The sequence below is a fragment of the Protopterus annectens genome, chromosome 13.part0 (genome assembly GCF_019279795.1).
Source record: "Protopterus annectens isolate FY-2018-M chromosome 13.part0, PAN1.0, whole genome shotgun sequence".
NCBI lineage: Eukaryota > Metazoa > Chordata > Ceratodontiformes > Protopteridae > Protopterus > Protopterus annectens.
In genome coordinates, this window is record NC_056747.1 from 716,742,887 (window position 1) to 716,768,308 (window position 25,422).

The following is a 25,422-nucleotide window of genomic DNA, read 5'->3' on the forward strand; positions in this document are numbered from 1 at the left end:
GGGCTATGGCTCTCCCTACTACTACAGATCTCATTTGCCACGTAGAAAATTGGACACATCAGCCGATGCTCTGAGCTAAGTGCTATAAATTTTTTCTTTCTAAATTTTTTTGCTTAGATTTTTTTGCTAGATAGTTTTTCAAAATTATTATTTAGTGAGAGTGTTTCCAACTATTCTACCCACCCTCCTTTTACCTCTCTGTAACTCTGTTTTTGCCATCACTGTTATTAGGCCTCCTCCCTTTTTCTATTACCTTTGGTAATCTTTTATACCATTGTTGGTATCTTCTTTTTCATTCTTTATCCTCTTTCTCCCTTTACCCATTTGGGTATTTTCTTTTACCATTTTTGGTATATTAAAAAAAAAAATACAATTCCTTTCCTGTCCTTACTCTGTGTTGTGTGTGTTTGTGTGCTTGTGTATATTAGTGACAAACTAACCTTTCAATAGGGCAGAGAAGCAAAAGGGGACATCTCAATTTAAACAGTGTCACGACTGTGGCAGGAATATGCCCAGATATGATGGGCATATTTACTGCTTGTATTGTTTGGTTGACCTTCACTTGAACTTGGCTTGTACTGTTCGTCAGGGCTTTAGCGCCTGTACTTTAGCTGAAAGGCGCAACAAACTTTTTTTGAAAGGTTTACTAAAATGTCCCTTTACTGAAGCCCTATCTAAGGCGTAGACTTCAAAATCTCCTAAACCTGAAGTAAAGTAAAGAAGCCACTCTGTGCCGTCTTCCCCTGCAGCACATGAATCTAAGTCACAAAACCTTAGGCTCTGATGGTTTCGTCAGAATTTAAAGCCGAAGTACTGAAACTGACAATAAGTTCACCTTCGGCATCGAAAACAGTTAAGTCCTCATCGGTGCCAACAGTCCTTGAACCGGCTCAGACAAAAATCTCTTTGGTGCCAACGACCTCTTCAGCACCAACAATAATATTTTAACCTCCATTGTCATCTCATTCGGATCCACAATTCCCATCCATACATCAACATGCGGCGCCGAAAGTCAATTTACCAGTTATGCCCAGGGCTAGATATTCCCCTTCAGTGGACCCCTTTTTGGGTCAGCATCCAAGCCACTTTCTAGATAGGCCTGAGTCCCCTTCAGGAATGTCAATCCTTTCCTTGCAGGAGTCTGTTAGAATTGGCTTACTCAGATTAGTGAATCAGCTTTTGGCAGCCAGAGGCCTCCCTGCACTGTCACAGACCTCTCTACCACCTGTAGCTGAGGCTTATTCTCTAAGGACTCCAACACTTTATCCTCCTTGAACCTCGTTTTGGTGCTTGGAGCCCCCACCATGATGCTTCTAGTGCCAGTTAACCTCAGTGCCGACGGTGGTTCTCACCTCGATACCAGAGTCGACTCTGTGGTCTTTGGCTCCTTCGCATCAGTTGCATACCCGGGACCGTGGTTTGGGTATCAACTCTGAGATCTTTGGACCGGTTTTGGCTATTTCCATGTTGCCATCTGCATCTCTCGGGCCATGGCAGTTTTGAGCCGTTTCTCGGCTCCTGGTCTGGGTGGTGGGTCGTTGGAGTGGGGTGTGACCGCAGTTCTGAGGTTGTCTTTCTTTATTCCGGGCTGTCATCCCTCTCTGGGTGAGCCTGCCTTCCAGATTATGGAGGGAGTGTTGGCCTCAGCAGGCTACCAGCTGGTTCCATCCTCATCAAAGTGACATATTTTTATTTCTTCTGGTTCTCAGCTGTCACACACTGCTATGTCAGGATAGTGAGGACATGAGTTGCAAGAAACCCACGTTCAGGGTCCCCCTCTCTTAGGAATCCTCCTCAGAACCTCCACCTGAGGAGCTACCCTATAAGGACATGCAAGAGAAAGCACCTGGATTCTCCTGAAGAATCTTTCACTGAAGAGACAGATTACTATGAATGGGGACGGGTCCCCATGATCACACCCGGAAGATGTCTTTTTTTGGAGACGTCCTAGAAATATTAAAACAGAGTGGTGATTTGAAGCCCTCAAATCCATCCTCTGAGGAGTCTGTGTTCTTTCAAGCTTTTCTTGCCCACACTTCCACTTCTTGGTTAACCCCACCCGTTGATGACCTAATTAAGTTGATCTTTCAGCGAGTGTGGACGGCTCCTGCCTCCATAGAGCCTATTCCCCAGAAACCAGATAAAATTATTTCAGCCGTGGAGGATCAGTCCCATTGGTCTAAGGGTCTAGTAGTGGATGCCATTGTGGTGGTGGTGGCGGCCACGAAAAATTAACTCTGCTGACGGGAGTTCCAACTTTCCATCCTCCTAATCGAGAGTCTCGGACAATGGATAGATTTGGGAAGCAGGTCTTTGCTTCATCAACCTTCTCTATTCAGTCGAACGTCTTGGCACATTTTACCAGACTCCAAAGGGATCTGATAACTGAGCTATCAGACATCCTTGCAGGAGCAGTATCTGACTGGGTTTGAGATAAAGTAGTCTCTCAGTTTGCACCCTGGAGTCAGTCTCAAATTCATCCATGTGGCTTATTGCTCATACAGCCAAAGGGAAGTTTAGAGCAGCGGGTACAGGTGCTGCTATTAGGCGTCATGCCTGGATGCACATATGTGATTTCGAGGAACGCCTTCAGTCTTCCTTTATCAATGCTCCCATTGATGGTACTTCCTTGTTTGGCCCAAAAGTCTGAGACACACTGGCCAGGTGTGAAAAAGACAGAAAGACCTTTTCTGCTGTGAGCGTTTATTTTTCCACTCTTCAGTAGCCTTACTCCAGGAATCAGAGGAGTGGAAACATGTAGTTCAGGAAGATCCAAGGGTATTTTTTGGACACATGTGATGACTATTCCTCCCAGGACAGAGGGGGTAATTCTTCTGGAAGAAGCCCCTCCCGTGGCAGAGGGGGGGGGTCTGCTTAACCAGTGCTCCAGATATTCCTTTCCTGGACAACCATATCAGGCTCCTGAATGGATGCCCGATTACTTACCTCTGGAAGCGGTCGGGGGAGGTTCTCTCTGCACCATTCAGCCTGGCTTACAATAACCTCGTATACCTGGGTGCAGAAAATAATTACCAGAAGTTACCGTATTCTCTTCAGTCTTTGCCCAAATTTCCAAAAGCAAATCCCTGATGTTCCACCCAGTCAGGGGGATCTAGCAGCACTAGAGGTTCAAAAGCTGCTTCATAAGAGAGTCATCCAAGTAGTTTCACCATACCAAATAGGATCCAGATTCTACTCAAGATTCTTTTTAGTGCCAAAAAAGAAAGGGGACTGGAGACCAATTTTGGATCTCAGCCTATTGAAAAAATTTGTACAACAGAAATAATTCTGGATGTTCAGGGTTCAGTCAATCCTACCCTTCCTAGAGGACGACGATTGAATGTGCTGTATAGACATTCAGGATGCATATTACCACATAGAAATGGACGAACGCGCCAGAAGATGTCTCCACTTCTGTGTAGGAGACAGCCATTACCAATTTTGAGCACTGCCCTTCGGTCTCACCGCAAGCCCCCAGGGTGTTCAGCAAATGCATGGCAGTCATAGCAGCTCATTTGAGACTACAGGGATTGTGTGTTTTTCCATATCTAGATGACTAGCTCCTCACCACGGCCTTCAGGCATCTGCTGCTTTACGCCATAGACTTTGCTCTACATCTTGCCGACACAGTAGCCATTTCAGTCAACAAAGAAAAGTCACAGTTGACTCCCACATAGGATCTGGAATTCATCAGAGAAAGGTTAAATATAGTATCCTGTGTAGCCTTCTCTCCACAGACTGTTGAAACTCAGAATGTGACTTTAGGTAATCATTTCCCAAAGCAGGGTTTCTGCTCATCTGGTGCTACAAGCTGTGGAATCCATAGCAGCGACAATAACGTTAGTTCCCCAAGTGAGGTATCACATGAGGCTGCTTCAATGGCTCTTGGTGTCACAATGTCACTTCTAATGTTCCCCATGTCCCATCCAGTCTTGATAAATTGTTGCAAGAAGGATTGATCTTGGTGGATGAAGCCAGAAGAGAATCTGTGGGGGGTCATTCCTTTTCCTCCTCTCAGCCCAATGCCGTAGTGACCATGGACGCTTCCCAGATGGGGCGGGGGGCATTTTGAGAAAGACTGTTCAACGCACTTTGTCTCTGAAGAAGCCAGTTTGCACATCAGCGTCCTAGAATTGAAGGCAGTGCTTGTAGCGTTGCAAGTATTTCAGGTTGTCCTTCCTTCAGGGACAATTGCATTCCAGTCAGACAACATGTCCGTAGTTTGGTATATCACCAAACAGGGGGGATCCAGGTCTTATCCTCTGTGTCAGGAAGCTGTAAGGATTTGGCAATGCACAATCGCTTCCAACTACTTTCTGATAGCAACACATATCCTGGAGAACTCCACCATGGTTACAGACAAACTGAGCTGTTGTATCCTCCTGCCTCACGAGTGGTCTCTCAGTCCCAACATAGTAACAAAGATCTTTCATCAACTGGGTCAGCCTTGCTACAGCCTGTTCACTTTTCCCATAAACCTCAAATGCAGCAGCTACTTTGCCCTAATTCCCCCTTGCAGGGAGTCCCCGAGAGATGCACTTCTTCTTGATTGGCACCAGGGACTCCTGTATGTCTTTTCCCCCAATTACACTGATCCCCCAGTTTCTCAAGAAAGCCCAACGGTTGGGAAGCAAAGTGATTCTCACTGCACCGTACAGGCCCGGTCAAATCTGGTTTTCCTATCTTTAGCCTTATCTGGTTCACCACCCGTGGACTCTGGACCCAGCTCCAGACTTACTGTCTCACCCTCAGGGTTTGGTGCATCTCAGTCTTCAAAATCTCAAGCTGACTGTTTAGTTTCTCCAATTCTGTATTAGCCAGGCAGAATAACTTGTCCTCTCCCATGCAAAAGATACTTCTGGACACCCTTAAACCATCCATCAGGAAGCTTTGTCTTGACAAATGGAAAAGATTTTCAATTTGGGCTACTGCAAATCACGTAGACCCTTTTTCGGCATCAGTTGATAAGGTATTGGAATATTTAGCTACCTTGTTTGAAATGGGGCTTCTTCGTCTTCAGTTAAGGTTCATTTGGCTGCCATTACAAATTTTCATAATGGTTTTGATTGCCATTCCTTGATGTCTCATTGTCTATGCAAAATTTTCTTAAAGACGTTCTGCTTTTAAAACACCCTTTTCAAGGACCCTGTAGCCCCATCGTATTTGGCCTTAGTCTTACAGTGTCTAGGTTGACCGCCCTTTGAGCCAGCAGCCACTTGCGACCTCAAGTTCTTAGCTACTAGAAAAACAGTTTTCCAAGCTATCAAGTCTGCTAGGAGAATTTCAGTGTTACAGGCTTTGTGTGTGAAACATCCATACATCATTTTTCACAAAGAAAGAGTATCACTCAGAACCAAATACACCTTCCTTCCTTCCTTCCTTCTCAAAGTGGTATCAGGAGTCTAATATCACCCAGTCCATAGACTTACCAGTTTTTGTCCCAAAATTTATGAACAAAGGAGAGTACTGTTTTCATTTGTTAGATGTCCACAGACAATTAAGTTTTTACTTGGACAGAACGAAATCTTCTAGAAAATCAGACCAACTATTTTTTAATCATTTTCAGGACCTAGATTGGGCAAGCCTATATCAAAGGTCACCTAGTCAAGATAGCTGAAAGACTCTCTTACCTTTATATACAACCAAAATAAACTCAAGTTTATCAGCTACTATTAGCTCATTCTACTAGATCTGTTTCCACTTCAGCTGTTTTCAATTTCAGAGCTTCTGTGGAAGACATATGTGCAGCTGCAACTTGAGCTCCTCTCCATTCCTTTATCACTCATTACAAGTTAGACATGGTCACCAGAGGAAGAGCATCCTTTGTCTGTATGGTGCTCAGGAATAGCCTTCCTTAGGGCCTTCCAAGATCTAAAGCAGCTAGGGACTCTGTCCCATCAGTCAAGAATGAATGAAGGTTGACAACTTCAGTTAACGAAGTTATGTTCTTATAACGTTTCATCTGTGTTGTCGAACTTCTTTCATTTTTGATATCCCATCCTCCTGCCCCCTCCAAAAGACTCCTTGAGTTCCGGACCTAGTCTTGGAGTTTTGAATGGTTATACCTTAGACAGGCTTTCTGTATTTTCTTAAATATTAGACAAACTCGATCTGAGGTAATGGGGAGAGGGGCATTGTGGGTAGAGCCTTAGCTTGAGAGTTTTTGGCTGGCCAGAGCTATATATAACGGCCAAGTCGGTTCCAAGAGGTCGGAACCAAGCCCATCAGTCAAGAATTAATGAAGATCGACAACACAGATGGAACTTTATGGTAACAACATAATTTCTTTTTTCCCTTACTAACTTTCATCTTGATTAACACTTCTGTCTCCATGCTGTTACATTTTGCGTATAGTGAAGTAAGCAATATAGTTCACAACAGAATAAATTTAATGAACACAAGTTTTCATATACAAATCGCGCTTTAATTAGTTCAGAGCTCCACATCACATTCGTATAAAGTAAATTAATCACATGATTAATGATGTAATCCTATTGAGTTTAAAATCGGTTACATTTTATGATGTGATCATGTTGCCAGTGTGAAAATGCATTCTGGTTCAAGTGACTGAGACTGAATTTTGCATCTTTTTCAGAATAGATCATGGCCACGGACTATTAAGACATGTTAGTTGATAGGTTGCTCATGGTTCTGAACTTTAGTATAAGGTCTTAATTTTGGTAGTAAACACTTGAGCATGGCCACACAGTTGATCACATTGTGTTAATCTATTTGTGTGTGCATGCACCTAACGTTTGTATTGTTGGACAGGAGGACTGTTAGTCTAAATATGTAGTATTTCTTTCAGTCTGTAAGCTTGAAATTCTAATCTGTGTTATTGCCTTTTTTGGTATAGGTTTGAGGTTATAGTCATACTGTTTCAGCGATATGTCTTTTGTGCAGCATTGATTTATTAAGCTACATTTTGTATGTCAAAGACCAACTTTCTGTGGCTTCTCACAACATAAGGGATAGGTTCCTTCCCACAAATTGTAGTGATCTTGATTGAAATATGAGGTACAGGAGGTATAGTCATTTGCAGGGATTTGTGGCAAGGTTTGTATGCAAGTATGTATGCATGCATGTTCCTTTTTTTCTTCTGCTTACCTAATAGCTTGTTTAGGAACTATGTAGACCTATTTGTTCCCTATTCCCCCTAGATGTTAGCATAGAACACCCCATGGAGGTTCCTATTTATTTATTTTACTTTTGTTTACTAGGTGTGTCAGACTAGGTTTAATTTAAAAACAAAAAATTCAATAGAGGTCCAGGGAAAAAGGCTCCCAACATATTGCAAGCATTTTTAAACAGACATTGAGTAATATACGTGAACAGATGTTAAGTAATACACACTAAATTGCACACAGTTGCTAATTTATTACATTCTTATGAAATAAAGGCAGTTGTTGAAGTATAAAAGATACTATGCGTTAGTAGGTGTTGAACATTGAGTATTTAAAGAGGTGTTTTAGTGGGCTTGTCAGATAATAGATCATGTGATTAGTGCTTAAAAATTTAAATAAATTGATGTAAGGGAAAGAACTGAGTAAAGCAGAAAATTTTAATTTATTTTAGCAATGGGGTATAAAGCAGGTTTAGAGTTAATGAAGTATGTGATTACCATAATGTTTGTATTAGAAATGAAGACATGGGAATGAGCGGTATCTCAAAATTTTGTCTATGGCAGAGAGAGGATAGTAAAACGATTCAAGTGATTTTGAAAACTAGTTGTGGAGAGTAGGATTCTGAACTGAGAGAAATGATTTGACAATATGGCAGGAAAGGGGTTTGCCCCATTTTATAGTCCATTGCACTGAAGGAGGCTGAGAATCCACCTCTTGGTGGCTGTCATCCCTTGAGGAAGTAGGCAGGGAGGTGTGATGATTTCTGCTGTTAGGCCCTTGTCCTGTCCCTTAGTAGCTGGTATGTGCCTTTATGAAGTAACAGTCTGCTATGCCGTGACCCTTTCCTGCACATGCACACTTATGCACCCATGTTTGCAGGGTTACTTTGTATGCTAACAACCTTAACAGCATCAGGTGCATGTTCTCATCCCACAGGGCTGCTTGTCTTGCACTCCAGTGTCCAATAGGTGTCAGCAGTGCTTCAGTGCACAATACCACCATCATCTAGGATAAGCAAGTCTATACCAGCCTTTCAGTTTCACACACACACACACTGGCTTGTCCTTTCCCTTTTGGTAGTTGATCTAGGGTTATGTAGGTAACACTCATATTGTTTTTCCTTGGTCATTTGTGATGATTTGCTCTCTCTGTTCAGTGGAGTTCAGCCTTTCTTGGATTTTATTATAGTTGAGCACAATTTTGTTTGATGTTTGAATGATTCCATTATCTGTAAAAGATTTCTGTTTCCACATATGTTAAAAGTTGTATCTATGTTGGCCACGTATATTTAAATTACAGAATGGGCTACTGCTGGGAAGAATAATTTAGTAAAAATACATGCTAGTAGGTGAGATTGATTATGGTCGAACTCAAACTAAAACTGTAATCCTTTCAGTAGATGTGTGCTGGTAAAAGGAATCTTTCCTGTGCAAGTTACAGTAAAGGTTTCTGTTTGTGTTTATATAGCTTTACATTTTTATAGAAGTTTTGTAGCTATTTCTTCATTATTTTACAATATTGTAGTCTATTTGGTCTTCCTGATTACTAAACGATGACTGGATTCTTTAAAGCAGCAACACTTTGACTGCAATTTGTCGTAGAGTTACTAGTTTTTGGATTAAGTACTGTGTTTTTGCTTTTTATAGATCTTGAAACAGAACAACACACGACTTGAGAGCAGGACTCAGCTAGTTACGATGTGCCACATGGGTCCAAAGGTTTTCATCAATTGTTCTGGTTTTGTTAAAATCGACACAAATTCTCTAGGAGACAGGTTAGTGTGCTAAACGTACACTTTTGCATTTGAACGTTTATCTCTGCTAGAGTACTAGTTGATTTTTCTTCTTTCTGATTGTGGACTCTGCAGCAGGAATGGGAATTTTATTGTAATGCTGTGACTAAGTAAATGTAAATTAATTAGCCCTTGAGCTGTTTTGAGAGTTGACAGGATTATGTTTTGTAGAGCACTTAAATGGTATATACAAGAAGTTTGCATTTATAAAACTTGTTATATTTACCATGCAGAAGGTTACCGTGTTTTTTGTTTATCCATTTTCCCTATTTTAACTCTTATTGATACTTCAGACTCAAAATATCTTCTACCTACTTTATTTTGTTTTTCCTCCTCCCCCCTTCAGCTATACAATCTTGCTGTCTTTTCGTTCCCATTCTACATTCCCATATCCATTTCCTTACTCCTCTAGACCTACTTTCAACACCAATCTATGTTGCCATTAAGTGAGAACTTCTCTGCACCCATGTCCCTGTTTGTGCGCTTTACTGCATTGCAGCTACTATCCCTATTGTACTATGATAATGCTGTGCAACATTGTATTAATGTGGCATTTTTAAAAATTAATCTACCATGAATCTGCTGTGTATATGTAATTGTAACTAATTCAGTATAATTTATTGTAAATCTGTAAGGCTAACTCTGACATTGCTACTGTTTGCTCATAAGCTTGCTTTGCATTAATTTTTACTTTTTTCACTTTTATGTATGGAGCTTTTCTTCCCAGGCCTCTGCTGAGAGGGGATTACTCTGAATGCCATTCAGACTGCCCAAGTGAACAAATACATAAATGAATAAATAGGTAGCATGAACTACAATCAGTGCAGTTTGTATCCGTCACGTGTGGTAGCGTTTTAAGTTATTACATGAAAATATTCTACATTAGGACTTGAACATAGTTTTCTTTTACATGGTATTGCTATTTAAGTAATTACAGTGGTCTTCTAGTTTAGTAAGATGGTTGTAAGGTACTTGACAGCGGTTTACTCACTGTCTTCCTTTGAAAAGAAATTTTGCAGATTGCAGATGTTTCTAATACTTGTACATCGTTTTTTTTTTTATTAGCACTGATTCTTACATTGAAGTGTTGGATGGGTCCAGAGTTCATCCGGAGACTTACGAGTGGGCACGAAAAATGGCAGTTGATGCTTTAGAGTATGATGAGTCTGCAGAGGATGCAAATCCTGCTGGAGCGCTTGAAGAAATTCTAGAAAACCCAGAAAGGCTGAAAGACTTGGACCTTGATGCTTTTGCAGAGGAGCTGGAAAGACAGGTTTGACTTTAGGAATATTTTGAGCTGTACTGGTTGGATTTTTGGTTCTTCTTGACTTTCATTGCACCTTTATAGAAGTGTTCCATATTAAAAAATGTTTTGCACATTTGTTTGCTGGGTGTTCATAACTTTTGTCTGCCCTGCTTAGAAGATGTACGTCTGTTCTTATTGCAGCATCAGGTGCATATTCTCAGCCCACCGGGCTGCCTGTCTTGCACTGCTATGTTGATTCTAGTCTCCTAGTGTGAAAATGCATTCGCCACCAAAATGGTAAGGAGTTTTAGTGCCTTTCATTCAAATAAACAACATTACAGTCAAGAGAGACTGTAGGATTAACTGTACTGATTGAAAGAGTTTTGTTACATCTTATATTTTAAGCTAGAGACACTGTTAACTTAGATTTGGCGAGTTCATCTCCTGTCATCCTCCCAGTTGTGCTTATTCTTTAACTGTGTTTAACCCTGTTTTAAAAACATTGCCTGGATTTGCTCCTGTAACTGACTGGCATGTTTAGTTGGTAAATCTTAAACTTTTTAGCTTTTCTAAAGCAGCAACCACTTCCATTAAACTAACTTCAAAACTAGGTTGTCAGGCAAACATATATTGTGGTACCTAGTTGTTTTTTTTATACTATGACCTTGACAATAAACACCAGATCTATAGTTGGTGCAGTACTCAAAGGTATGGTTTCTTTTAGAATGCACAGTTCAGACAGCATTAGCAATATGCATGTAGTAGCTGTTAAGTTTTAACTGGAATTTGCTGTTTAAGCTTTACCAGAACTGAACAGTCACCATGTATATTTAGCTTTCATTACAACTAAAAAATAAATATCAGATGTTAGGTTGTCCTTGCACATCGTTATTAGCAAGTGCACAGTTTGCATTAGTAGATGAAAAGTTTGCAGTAGTTAGTACATCAGAGTTTGCAGAAGTAGTTGCCTACCCATTTAACATGTAAAATCTTTTAAGAATCAGTGGTCTAACGTGCAGCATATGAGACTGGGACATCTACTTGGATCTGTCAGGCTGCTTCTACATAGCCTTCATGGTGAGTGTGCCCTAATTTCTGCGGACAAGCACATCAGCTGTCAGTTGTGGTTTTAGGGCCAGAAACTGGAAAAATCTGTGGTTACTTAATGATGACGATGCTGTGACCAGCTACTATCTGAGTGATGAGGAGGAAACTGTTTGTCAAACAGGGAGCTGTTTTGGGTAGTCAGAAAAAAAATTTTTGTCACCCACTACTTGCATTTCCAATGTCTCACCCATTAGTGGGAGTGTCATTTTTTCTGAGTGATATCTAACCTGCAGTATTCATAATTGGGAACCCCTATAAATGTTGGTAATATTGATTTAGAAAGCTGACAGAATAAGAGGGTGTGAATTAGCATGCATTTTCTGAAGTAAAAGAAGTGTGTGTCTCTTAACAGTGATAATCTTCATGTTGCACTGTTGCAGATATTACATTTGGGTAATCTGCTGGCAGGTTGCCCTCAGTTGGCCTGATTAACAAAGTCTTGGGTCCTGCGTCGGTTGCTGTCCCTTCTTCCATGACGTCAGGTCGTCAGGGGTATAAAACATGTAGCCGACGCCATTATATCAGTCTTTCTTTCTGCGTGGTGCCCAAAGCAGAAGCAGTTTGCAAGTGCCGGTCGGCCGACTCCTGAAATTTTCGAGTTTCAGAACTGAAGTCTTCAACTAAAAGCTAAGTACCCCATTGGGGAAACTTTTTCTTGCTCCTTATCGATGTCAATAAAAGTTAATAATTGTATTACTTGTGGGAAGCAAATACCTCACAAGGATTTTCATTTGTACTGCTTTCCTTGCCTAGGCCCTGACCACGACATACCTGCTGTTGGTTTTGTGCTTTATTTAATTAGTGCACTGTCCGTTGTCAGTACATTTTTGCTTCTAAATATTTTGGTTCTTTGTTTAATTATCCAGAAATGACGTCTGTTAGCCATCTGACTACCAGAATACCGAAAAAACGCAAAGAAAAAGACAGACAGGCCGTTGAGGTCCAAAACTGCCGACAACGCTTCTCCTAAGCCAGTTCATCGGTAGTCAGTGAGGCACTTTCGCAGCCCCTGATACCTGCTACTTCTGATTTGCAGGCCTCTACTGAGACCCATTTGGAGTCCGGTATGCCGCGAGATGCTTTACATATGGAACCTGTGGATGTCTCTGCCTTGGATAGGTCTGGAGCCGCTGTGCAGGCACCGGCTTCTGAGGGTGTATTCAGGCCTATAGACTTGCATATTAAACCGACTCCAACTTCAATACTAAGGCCTAAATCTCGATCTGTGTCTAAAAACCGATGCCCAAGCCACATGTTCAGGCCCCTGCCAGCAGATTACCCAAATGTAATGACTGCAACATTGAAACACGAAGATTATCAAGCAAATGATCAAAATGGCAGAAGATTTAATTACTCTAATAAGGGGTAGCCAGCCCCCCCCTCCTCCAAGAGGACTCTGTTTCTTCTGACTCTTCTAATGATCTGGATTTGTCCATACCTACTTATGAGGACTCTGATGCAGAGGATTACATTCCCTCTACTTCTCCACCTGAGGATTTCTCTTTTGGGGAAACTTTACATACCTTAAGGGAGCATTTCCACTGGGAAAGTCAGGATTTCTCTGAATCCAAAAAGAGGCTTAGGGATTTCCTTCTTCCTCAGCATAGGCCTTTGGCTATACCTCCTGTACTAGACATTGTGGATGATGTGTTTTCGGAATCCAGAATGGCCCCCGATTCCTTGCCTCCAGCTCCTAGCAAACTGGACAGGTACTACAGGGTTCCTGAGTCACACAAATTCCTTTTCAAAAATCCTTTTGCGGACCCTGAAATCATTTCTCAGGGCCCCAAGGGCATTAAGGCTTCTACTGCTAAAAATCCTACCCCTTCTGATAGAAATCCTACCCCTTCTGATAGAGACTCCAGGGCGCTGGATAGATGGGGTAAAAAGGTTTATACTTCTGCAACCTTAGCAATCAGGGCTTTAAACTGTCAATTCCATATGCTAAAATATCAACAGCATGTCATGGGACTACTTAAACAGAAAATTATGTTGATTTCTGACTGTGTGGAGAATAAGGATTTACAGGATTTATTGCATTCAGCTGAAAAAGTTGGCAAACATACTTTGCAATGTGGTTGTGATTCTTTAGAGACCTCTTGCAGGGCTGCTGTTACTGGGTTTGTGCTTAGAAGGCATGCCTGGCTTAAGGAACAATCTCTGCCTGATCATGTAAAAGCAAAACTGCTGGATGCTGCTTTGCAGCAGGACTGCCTGTTTGCTATAAGGCTGAAGAAGTTCTACAAAAAATGGAAGATAAAGCTAAATTTATGCAAACTATGAAAGATTTCTTACAAGTACAACCACCTAGTAGGCACTGGCCTACTAAGAACTGGTCCTTTCCAGCTCCTTCCAGAGCCACTCCAGCCAAACTCAGACATTCCAAAAGCACCAGTTATCAATCCCAAGGGGTTTTCAGAACTAATCAATGGGGTGCTTCCACTTCCAAATCTGGAAATAACAAGGCACCAGCTATGGTAAACAGTCTCAATGACTTCCCTTTAAAGTTACCAAGCACTTACCTCTTAGCCACCCCTTTGGGGGAAAACTGGCTCTTGATTCAAGAAACTGGCATCTTTATAACCCAGGACAAATGGGTTTTAAATATAGTGTCCCAGGGATACAGATTTCATTTCCACACGCTGCCAACTCCAAACGGGTGGCCAGACCTGCCCCCAAATCAGTGGGCAGAGTATCAGCAACAAGTACTTTCCCTTCTAACCATGGGGGCTATTCAACTAGTACCAGAAGAGGAAAAGGGACAAGGTTTCTATTCCAGACTTTTCCTGGTACCCAGAAAAGACAAATCATGGTGTCCAATTCTGGACCTGTCTACTCTAAACACCTTTCTGGACATTCCAAAATTCAAGATGCTGACTCTTCACCAGTTCCTTCCTATGCTAGGCAAGGATGCCTGGTTGGCAACTTTAGATTTAAAAGAGGCTTACCTGCATATCCCAATCAGGGAATCTTGCAGAAGATACCTATGCTTCAAAGCAGGCTGCATGCATTATCAAATGTTCATCGTGTTTCACTGTTGCAGTCATCACTGTAGGGTTCTTCCTGCCGGCAGGCAGTCCTCGGTCGGCCAGAATCCCAAAGTCTGGGTCCGGCGTCGGCTGTTCAGTCATGCTCCCTGATGTCAGAGCGCCAGGAGTACAAAGCTGCCAGCCGACGCCATGTTCTCCAGTCTTTCTTGCCGTGCGGTGAAAGCAGTTCGCAAGTGCCGGTTGGCTGACTCCTGATATTTTTTCATGCTTCAGCCTGAAGACTTACTACTTCTTCTCAAAGCTAAGTACCCCGTTGGGGAAACTTTTTTCTTGCTCCAGTCTGATGTCAGAAAAAAATTAATAATTGCATTTCTTGTGGGAAGCAAATACTTCATAAGGATTTGCATTCTTACTGTATTCCTTGTTTAGGCCCTGACCACGACGTAGCTAGTTGTCGGTTTTGTGCTAGATTTTAACCAACGTACGATTAAGCGGAGGTACGATTTTGCTTTTCACTACTTTGGTAGGCGATTTAATTATAAAATGTCATTGGACACGCTTCCGACTACCGGAGTTCACAAATGACGCAAGGATAAGGACAGGCCTCCGAGGTCCAAATCAGACGACGTTACACAGTCAGAGCCATCTTCAGGTTCGCCGTCATCAGTGAGGTGCTTTCGCAGCCCCTGTTGTCGGCCATTTCAGAACCGATAGCCAAAACGGACTCCCACGAGGAGCCAACTAGGCCTTTGAGCACTCCAGCTGCAGGACCTTCGGACAATGTTCCCTCAGATGGGTCCAGAGCCGCTGTGCAGGTACCGGTTTCTGAGGGGGTTTTCAGGCCTACACAGCTTCTGATAAAGGCAAAACCCAGGACAAAGACTCCTTCTAAATCTAAGACACCAGCCCAGGCCTCTTCTGATCCGGGACCCAAATCACAGAAACAGTTACTTAAAATGGCGGAGGACTTGCTAACCATGATTAGGGGTTCACATCCCCCTCCAGACAAAAGGCCAAGGCAAGAGTTGGATTATGACTCTTCTGATCAGGCATCTATTTCTTCAGTGTCTTCCTCTGAACAGGAATATTCTTTCCCTCCTTATGAGGATTATGATGCTGAGGAATCTATTCCATCAGCTTCTCCCCCTGAGGATTTTTCTTTTCGGGAAACTTTACATGACATGAGGGAACATTTTCACTGGGAGGGACAGGAGTACTCGGAATCTAAGAGAAGGCTCAGGGATTTCCTTCTTCCCCAACATAGACCCCTGGCTATTCCTCCTATTTTGGATATTGTGGATGATGCTTTTTTTGAGGCTAATTTAACTCATGACTCCTTTCTTCCAGCTCCTGCTAAGCCCGACAGATATTACAGGGTCCCTGACTCCCACTAGTTCCTTTACAAAATTCCTACTGATGATCCAGAAACCATTTCTCAGGGTCCTAAGGGGGTTAAGGCTGTCTCTGCTAAAAATCCTATTCAGACAGATAAGGATTCCAGAGCTTTGGAGAGATGGGGCAAAAAAGTGTATACTTCTGCTACTTTATCGATTAGGGCTCTAAATTGCCAATTTCATATGCTAAAATATCAGCAATTTCTACTGTCGGTTATGAAACAAAAGTTCGGTACCATTTCTGCATGTGCAGATAATAAGGAATTACATGATTTGATGCATGCTACTAAACAAGTGGGGAAACATGGTTTACACTGTGGTTTTGATGCCTTGGAGGCTTCTTGCAGGGCAGCTGCCTCTGGCACAGTCATTAGAAGACATGCTTGGTTAAAGGAACAAAACTTACCTGATCAAGTGAAAGCAAAGTTACTGGATGCTCCTGTTCAGCATAATGTTTTAATGTGAGAGTGTTCAATCTCGCCTTTGTTCTTACACATGGGTTCGGAGCCGATCCTCGGCTCCGTGCCGGCCGACTGCAAGCTCTGCATCGAGAAGAAGCTCGAGGACATCTAATACCCACAATCCCCCTCTGCCTTTACCTCAGATCTAGTTTGCCGCTGCTGCATTCGCATCGCTGGAGGCTAGCTCGAGGATTTTCAGATAAGATTTAACTTTCTTTTTGTTAAATTTTCAGGAGAACTTGTTCAAAATCACTAGTTACTGTATTTAGTGTATGGTGTGTGTGTAGAGAGAAATTCTCGGTACCGTTAACTTAGTTTAACTTCTTTTAACTGGTATAGAGTTTTTCGGGGCCTACCACCCCTACTTGGATTGACAAACGGACTGACATATTTACCGGATTTGACCCTTTTTTTCTCTGGATTGACTGTTACTGGACTTGACTTCTTCTCTTACTACAAAAATGTCTGAGAAAATGAAATCTGGATTTAAACGCGTTGCCATTGTGGCCAAAAGATGTCGGTCACGGACAACCACAGTTCCTGTGTCTACTGCCTTGGCCCTCTCCACTTACAAGAGGACTGTTCTATTTGTCACTCTTTTAGTGGGAGGGTCATGACAGATAGGCGCAGGAAACTGATGGACAGAGGTTTATTGAAACCCTCTTTCCAGGAGGCTCTGGATGCTTCAGACCAGGCATCCAAATCCTCGAAGGAATCGAAGACGCCGGAGCCCAAGTCATCGGCTCCGAGCTCTTGAGTAAGTTAGATCACCGGTTCCACAGACTTGGGCGAGTGTTCAACTGTTGGCAGTTTCGAGCCTCGAGTCTTGGAACCGGTGACGGAGCTCCCTCCACCGACTCTGTTGAGGTCGGCTCCGTCTTCGATCCCTTCGACTCGTTCTTCCAGGCCCCTCTCCGACACCGATGTGGACCGTGTGGTGCAGAAATTGATGGAGCATACGGCCTTATCCAAGCTTATCTCAGTCTCCTCTCAGTTGATGTCGAGACTTGAAGGCCTGCCACTATCTCCATCTGTTCCTCCTCCGAGACCTGTCCAGTCTTCGGAGCCGGAAGAAGCTGAACTGATGATTGTGGAGCCCTCGGTGCCAGAACCGTCTTTTTCTCGGTCGGCACCGTTCACCTCGACTCCATCCGATCCGGTACTGGAGTCTCGGGGCCGAAGATCCATCCTTGGTTCCGGGACCAAGAGTCGGACCGATGTTTCGGTTCCGACGCTCCTCGGAGCCTCGGCGGATCGACTCGGTTCCGTCCTCGGGTCGGTGCCTTCGGTTCCTGTTTCGGGGATTCTTCCCATTTCTTCGGAACCGGGAGATACCTCGACTTGGGACCCGGGGGTCTTCGACCTCATGAGGAAGGTGTTGTCTACCCAGACAACCACATCAGCAGGAACAGCTTCTCCTCCCCACAAAGGACCGTTATCCTCCTCTGCACCCACGGCTACATCCAAGCGTCGAGCACCGTGTCTCAGCCACCCCTAGAGGGTGCCCCTCTTCCTCGGAGGCTTCTTGGATGTTCCCCACGAAGAAGTCCCTAGGAAACGATTGTGTAAGAGGAGACACTTGGATTCTCCACAGGAATCTTTGACATCCGATACTGACTTGGATGAGTCAGAAGGGTCCCCTAAGTCACCTTCAGAAGATGTCTCCTTTTCTGACATCTTGGAGATCCTAAAACAGAGAGGTGACTGGCAATCCCTCCCCCCTTCTGAGGATGAGTCAGTTTTGCTGAAGGCATTTGGTGCTCGCCCTTCCTCCTCCTGGGTCACTCCGCCCTTCGATGAGTTAATGGAGTTGATTGCTCGAAGGCGTGGGAGACACCTGACAGTGGAACCAGTCCCTAGGAAGCCTAATAAGTACATTACGGCACCACAGGACAAGGCTTACCTCACCAAAGGAGTTCCAGTAGACGCCATGGTGGTGGCAGCGCCACGAAAAAGGAGATGTCGGAGTCTTCCTCATCTGTCCATCCGCCTAACAAAGATTCTAGGACCATGGACAGATACGGAAGCATTTTCAGTTCAGCGGCTTTCTCTATGCGTTCCTGAACTATTTGACTCATTTTACACGCTTACAGAGGGATCTAGTCAAAGAGTTGGGAGATACCCTCCAGGGTACTACAGATGCTGCTGTTTCAGAGAAAGTTACAGCACATCTCAACACCCTTACATCCATTGTAAACTCGTCCATGAGGCTGATATCATACGCAGCCGAGGGATCGAGTAGGGCAGCGGCTTCAGCGATTGCTCTTCATAGGCAATCCTGGATGCGCTTATGTTCGTTCTGGAAGCCTTCAAGTCTTCCTTTACTAACGCCCCATTTGATGGAGCCACACTTTTGGCCCTAAAGTAAAGGAGACCCTTACCGGTGTGAACAGGAGGGAAAGACTCTGTCTGCTGTCGGAGTCCGTTTTCCACCCTTCCAGACCGTACCCCAAAGGGCAACGTGGTGGGAAAATGTGGTTTCAAAACCCCAAGGATCTTTCCCAAACACACAGGGTGATGCCCCTCTAGAGGCAGAGGGGGCAGAGGTGGAAGACGCCCTGGCGGCAGAGGGGTCCAAAACCAAGGTGACAGGGATAACCTCCTGGCAAACCTTTTCAGCACTCCTGAGAGGAGGCCCAACTGTCCTGCTCTGGAGGCAGTCGGGGTCGCTTAGCTTTATACCCTCAGGCCTGGCAAAACCTTTCTTCAGACAATTAGGTAAAAGCGTTGTTACCAGAGGTTACAAAATCCCATTTCTATCCACACCCATTCCAAAGAAAACTCCCAGATGTACCACCCCATCTGAGACCCAGCAGCTACAGAAATTTCAAAGCTGCTAGAAAAAGAGTCATCCAACCAGTCCCAGCGGACCAAATAGGATTCGAACTTACTCAAGGTTCTTTTTAGTTCCAAAGAAAACAGGGGACTGGAGGCCGATTCTGGACCTAAGCCATCTCAACACCTTTGTCAAGAAGGAAAAGTTCGAATGGTCACGCTTCAATCGATCCTTCCATTCTTACAGAAGGACGACTGGATGTGCTCGATAGATCTGAAGGATGCATACTACCACATCAAAATGGCCAGGGCGTCCAGGGATCATTTGCTTCGGCTGGGAGCCAGTCACTATCAGTTTCGAGCCCTGCCCTTTGGTCTGACTACAGCCCCCAGGGTCTTCACCAAATGCATGGCAGTGGTAGCGTCTCATCTGAGGCGCCTAGGATTCCAGGTGTTTCCGTATCTGGACGACTGGCTCCTGTCTGCCACCACCAGGCGTCAACTGATACAAGCCAGGGATTACACCCTACAACTTTGTACACACCTTGGAATTTCAGTAAATTTCGAAAAATCTTTACTACAGCCATCACAGCATATCTTATTCATAGGAGCGGAATTAGATACGCACCATTTAGTTCTAAAACTTCCTACAGAAAGAATAGTAGCACTTCAAATCAACATTTCTCTTCTGCTGTCGTCCAGAAAGTCCCCGGCAAAAATTGTTCTGAAAGTCTTGGGTCTCATGGCAGCTTCTCATTGCGATACCATTGGGAAGACTGCACATGAGAGTGCTACAATGGCTTCTGTTTGCACAATGGTCATTCCAACAACTTCCACTGACACACGAAATATTAATAACGAAAACATGCAAATCACACCTAATGTGGTGGTTACAGACTTGCAACCTATCCAGCGGAAGACCATTTGTGCTACCCGCACCGTCAGCGACGATAACCACGGACGCTTCCCTGATAGGGTGGGGGGGCATCTTTCAGGGACAGACAGTCCAAGGCGAATGGACCAATCTGGAGTACAATCTGCACATCAATGTTCTGGAGTTGAGGGCAGTGTTTTTGGCGTTGCAACACTTTGCTCCCCTTCTTCCTCCAGGGACCATTGCAGTTCAGACAGACAACATGTCTGTAGTCTGGTACATAAACAAGCAAGGGGGAACCAGGTCTTACCAACTATGCAGAGAGGCCATGAGAATTTGGCAATGGGCAGAGTCCACCGGTCGCTTTCTGATCGCAACGCACATCCCGGGTCATCCAACGTCATAGCCGACAGGCTGAGCAGGGCAATACTGTTGCCTCACGAGTGGTCCCTCAAACAGTCAGTTGCGAAGGATTTTTGCAAATGGGGCCAGCCTACCTGCGATCTGTTTGCGTCTCCAATGAACGCCAAATGCAGGAGCTACTTTGCCCTATTACCCCTCCAGGGAAGTCACCAGGGACGCTGGTGCACGATTGGCCCCGGGTCTCCTATATGCTTTTCCTCCATTTCCCCTGATTGCAAAGTTTCTACAGAAAGCCAACAACCTTCAGAGGACTATTATTCTCATTGCTCCGTTCTGGCCTCGTCAAATTTGGTTCCCCTTTCTATTGCATCACCGCATTCGGGGACCTTGGATGCTGGACCCAGAGCCAGATCTACTGACTCACTCGTCAGGAGTTCCTCACCCATCTCTAGAATCTCTCCATCTAGCAGCTTGGCTGCTCCGCTTCCTTTCTAGCCAGGTCGGTTCCCCTTACATCGGCGGTTCAAGATATTTTAGTAGCTTCTCATAAAGTTTCCACTACAAAGACTTACACCAGTAAGTGGAAACCTTTTGTCTTTTAAGGAGTCACATCATTTGGACCCTGTTATAGCTCCGTTAAACAAGATTTTAGAGTTCTTGACTGAACTACTTCATGAAGGAGGTTCCCCGGCTACTTTAAGAGTACAGTTAGCTGCCATTTCTAACTATCATGTAGAGGAATGTGGTGCCTATTATGGCTCACAGACTTTGTAAAGCCTTTTTAAAAGGTTCTTTTCATATCAGACCACCAGTCAGAAGTCCGACATCACCGTGGAATTTGAACCTGTTGCTCTCTAAATTGATGTTGCCACCCTTTGAACCAGCCTCAAGTTGCACATTGAAATTTTTGTCATGGAAAACTTTATTTCTAGTGGCCATTACATCTGCTAGGCAGTGTCTGAGCTTCAGGCCCTTTCTGTCAAACATCCTTATTTAATATTTCATTCTGACAGAGTATCCCTACGCACTAATCCATCCTTTCTCCCCAAAGTTTGCTCTTCTAGTAATATTAATCAGTCCATTGAATTACCCACCTTCTTTAAGAACCACTCTAATAAATTGGAGTATATGTTGCACAAACTGGATGTCCATAGACAACTCAGATTTTATTTGGATAGAACAAAAGATCACAGGAAATCTGATCAACTATTTGTAGCTTTTGCTGACAGCAGAAAGGGTCTTGCAGTTCTGAAACAAACTCTTTCTAAATGGCTAACTGACTGTATCACATATGTTTATGAGGCCTCTGATCAAACATTATCAGTAAAACCCAAAGGACATTCCACCAGATCAGTTTCTACATCTTTGGCTCACGCAGCTCGCTACCACTAGACACTATTTGTGCGGCTGCTACTTGGGCTAAACCACATACATTTATCTCTCATTACAAAGTGGACAGGGTTTCTAGGGATAGGGCAACCTTTGGTTCCACTGTGCTCAAGAACGTTCTCCCTTGAGTTCCTCAGGATCATGGAGCTAGGGACGCTACCCATGTGTAAGAACAAAGGCGAGATTGAACACTCTCACATAAAGAAGTTATGTCCTTACCATAACGTTCCATGTGGAGTGTTCATCTCGCCTTGGTTATTACACTTCCACTCCTCCCACCCTTAGGAAGAACGTTCTATTTGGTGCCTGGTCTGGAGTATTCTCCTTCTGCTGTTGCATTATTAGTGTTACTATCATACCCTTGGTATGTTTGTATATATGTACTTCTATGTATATAGTTTGGCATGTGTGCGTGCTTTATGTCTGGTTTGCTTGCAAACTAGATCTGAGGTAAAGGCAGAGGGGGATTGTGGGTATTAGATGTCCTAGAGCTTCTTCTCGATGCAGAGCTTGCAGTCGGCCGGCACGGAGCCGAGGATCGGCTCCGAACCCATGTGTAATAACCAAGGCGAGATGAACACTCCACATGGAACGTTATGGTAAGGACATAACTTCTTTTTTGGGCCTAAGGCTGAAGAGGTGATAAAGAAAATGGAGGATAAGGCAAAATCCATGCAAACGGTTAAGGATTTCTTACAAATTCAGCCCCCTAGATTTAGCAGAAATTGGCCAACAAAAAATTGGTCTTTTCCCAGCTCGGACAGGTCTCAGAGGGATAGATATAGGTGGACCCAGAGGGAGGCCTCAAACACAGACCTCTTACAGACCTAGACAATGAAGTGCTTCCACCTCCAGGGGTGGAGAGGACAGGCCACAATCATTTAGAAAACAGGCTCAATGACTCCCCCTGCATGGCTCCAGGAACTTCTCTCCTGGATGCCCCTCTAGGAGGAAAACTCTCTGTCAACAAAATTGGACTTACATAACCCAAGACAAGTGGGTTCTGGATGTAGTTTCAAGAGGTTACAAATTCCACTTTCATACCTTGCCAAGACCAAACGGATGGCCAGACCTACCAAACCACCAATGGTCCGAGGCATTAAACCAGGTGGGATCCCTCATGGCTATGAGGACCATAGAACTGGTTCCACAATCAGAGATGGGGCAGGGCTTTTACTCAAGGCTCTTTCTAGTACCCTGAAAGCAAAACTCATGGAGACCCATCCTGGATCTGTCAGTCTTAAATACATTCCTGGAGATACCAAAGTTCAAAATGCTTACTCTGCAGCAGCTCCTGCCAATGTTGAGCAAAAATGCATGGATGGTGACATTGGATTTAAAGGAGGTTTACCTTCACATCCCTATCAGACAGGAGTGCAGAAAATACCTCCGGTTCAAGGCCGGCTCGAGACATTACCAATTCTCTGCGCTGCCCTTTGGCTTGTCTACTGCGCCCAAGGTCTTCACCAAGTGCCTGGCACCAGTAGTAGCTTATTGCAGACTCAAGGGTATTCAAATTTACCCTTATCTGGACGACTGCCTTATTCAAGCAGACAGCAAGGATGTTTTACTCCAGCACCGGCAATTTGTTCAAAATCTTCTCAAGTACCTGGGATTCACTGTAAACATAAAAAAGTCAAATTTGACCCCCACACAACAGATAACTTTTCTGGGTGCTCTTTTAAACACAACAACCCAGATGGCACTCCTGACATCCGAAAAACAACTACAGCTGGCTTCCACTTTCAAAACCTTGGCTTCTATAACTCAGCTAACTGAAAGGAAATTCCTGCAGGCTTTAGGTTACATGGCCTCCTGCATCCTTCTCATACTAAATGCAAGACTACATATGAGAAAAATACAATGGTACCTAAAAAGTGTATGGTCCCAGCATTGTCACAGTCTAGACACACAGATTGCTGTCTTGCCTTGCCTACAAAAGGAATTCCATTGATGGTCCATGGCATGTCTTCACAACAAAGGCAAAGCCTTCAGTCTACCTCCAGCCAGCCAAGTGTTAACCACGGACGCCTCGGATTACGCATGGGGAGCCCTCTTGCAGTGAAAGGGTCTGCAAGGTTTTTGGACAGAGGATCAGAAGCACCTACATATCAATTTAAAAGAGATGTTAGCTGTTCAGAATGCCCTCTTGGCTTTCAGGGATCTTCTACAACCAGGACAACTACTGATACGAACAGACAACACTACAGTTATGTGGTACATAAACAAGCAGGGGGACTCACATTCCTACCCCCTTTGCAGACTAGCCATGACTCTTTGGAACACAGCACTAGCTTGCAAAGTGGATCTACATGCTCAGTTCCTGCCAGGGAAACAAAATACTTTGGCAGACATCCTGAGCAGGAACCTGTAAGACCCACACAAGTGGATGCTAGACACCCACATTTTCAAGACGATTACAGAAGCCTGGGGCTGCCCGGACATAGATCTATTTGCATCCCCCCTCAACTGCCAGTTACACATTTTTTGCACAAGGACTTTTCACAAGCTAGCATGGAAAGTGGATGCACTATCATTCAGTTGGAAAAACCTCAAGAGGTATGCCTTTCCCACTACTACCTCTTCTACCATGGGTGTTATTAAAGATCAAGCAGGACAAGCCCAAGATGATGATTCTACTGGCCCCAAATTGGCCTCGTCAATTCTGGTACTCAACACTGAAGAATCTATCTCAGGAACCACCTTGGATTTTGCCTCAGATTCCCAGTCTATTGTCCCAACACCAGGGCCAGGTTCTGCACTCTCATGTCAAAACTCTCAGCCTGGCCGCCTGGTGAATTCTATCTATCTATGATTAATCCTCCCCTTCCCAAAAAGGTCATGGATGTTATCTTAGAAGCCAGACGGCCTAGCACTAGAAAATCTTATGCAGGCAAATGGAAGAGATTTTGCACCTGGATGCATGCTCAGGATTCGGATCCTCTCATTCCTAATATCCCTCTGATTTTGCTTTACCTAACAGACATGCTACATAGGGGTTTATCCTTCTCCTCCATAAAAATTCATGCCTCAGCTATCTCTGCACATTACAATACAGACCCTCCACTCTTTTCGCATCCACTTCTGAAACAATATCTACGAGGAGCAAAGAATTTAAGGCCTCCTAGGACACCACCCATACCTGCCTGGGACCTCAACTATGTTCTGGAAAAACTCACTCTGCCTCCTTTTGAGCCTGCTGCCACAACTGATATTAAGTATTTATCATGGAAGACCGCTATCCTACTGGCTTTGACTTCAGCCAGGAGAGTCTCGGAGTTACAAGCACTCATGGCTGTGGAACCTTACATTATTTTTCACCAAGATAGGGTGTCTTTAAAGACTAATCCTACTTTTATGCCTAAAGTGGTTTCCAAACTGGCTTTAAATCAAACTATTCACCTGCCAACTTTTTTCACTAATCCACAAAATAAGGGGGAAAGGATCTTGCATTCCTTGGATGTACACAGACAACTTCGTTTTTACCTGGACAAGACCCAAGGATATCAGGAAAACAGAGCAACTGTTTGTTTCTTATGCAACAAACTCCCAAGGCAAAGCCATTTAAAAACAGACCATTTCTAAATGGATTGCGCATGGAATCAGATTTTGTTACTCTCATCATGGAAAGCAAATCCCAGGAAAAATTAGGACTCCCTCCACCAGAGCTGCTGCTACTTCAGCTGCCTTTCTCAGGGGAGTACCTACCAAAGATATTTTGGAAGCTGCAACTTGGAGTTCAGTGCATACTTTCTCTAAGCACTATAATCTCCCTCTTTACTCTAAGTCTAGGGCAGGCTTTGTTTCTGCAGTCTTGCAGGGCCTTCTAGCCCGCACCTTCTTCTCTATAACCACCACCCTTTATCTCAGCTTTGGGATTCAACCCTACAGTGATGACTGCAACAGT

The 25,422-nt window shown here is 44.0% G+C and overlaps 1 protein-coding gene across 1 annotated transcript in view; it reads left to right on the forward strand.

Annotated features, from left to right (window-relative positions):
- Positions 1-25,422, forward strand: part of SUPT6H (SPT6 homolog, histone chaperone and transcription elongation factor) — a 2,620,423-nt gene that overhangs the window by 1,680,335 nt on the left and 914,666 nt on the right. Inside the window, exons 23-24 of the mRNA XM_044054882.1 lie at positions 8,771-8,898; positions 9,982-10,189. Of these exons, the coding sequence (XP_043910817.1) occupies positions 8,771-8,898; positions 9,982-10,189 (336 nt within the window). The remainder of the gene's footprint in view (positions 1-8,770; positions 8,899-9,981; positions 10,190-25,422) is intronic.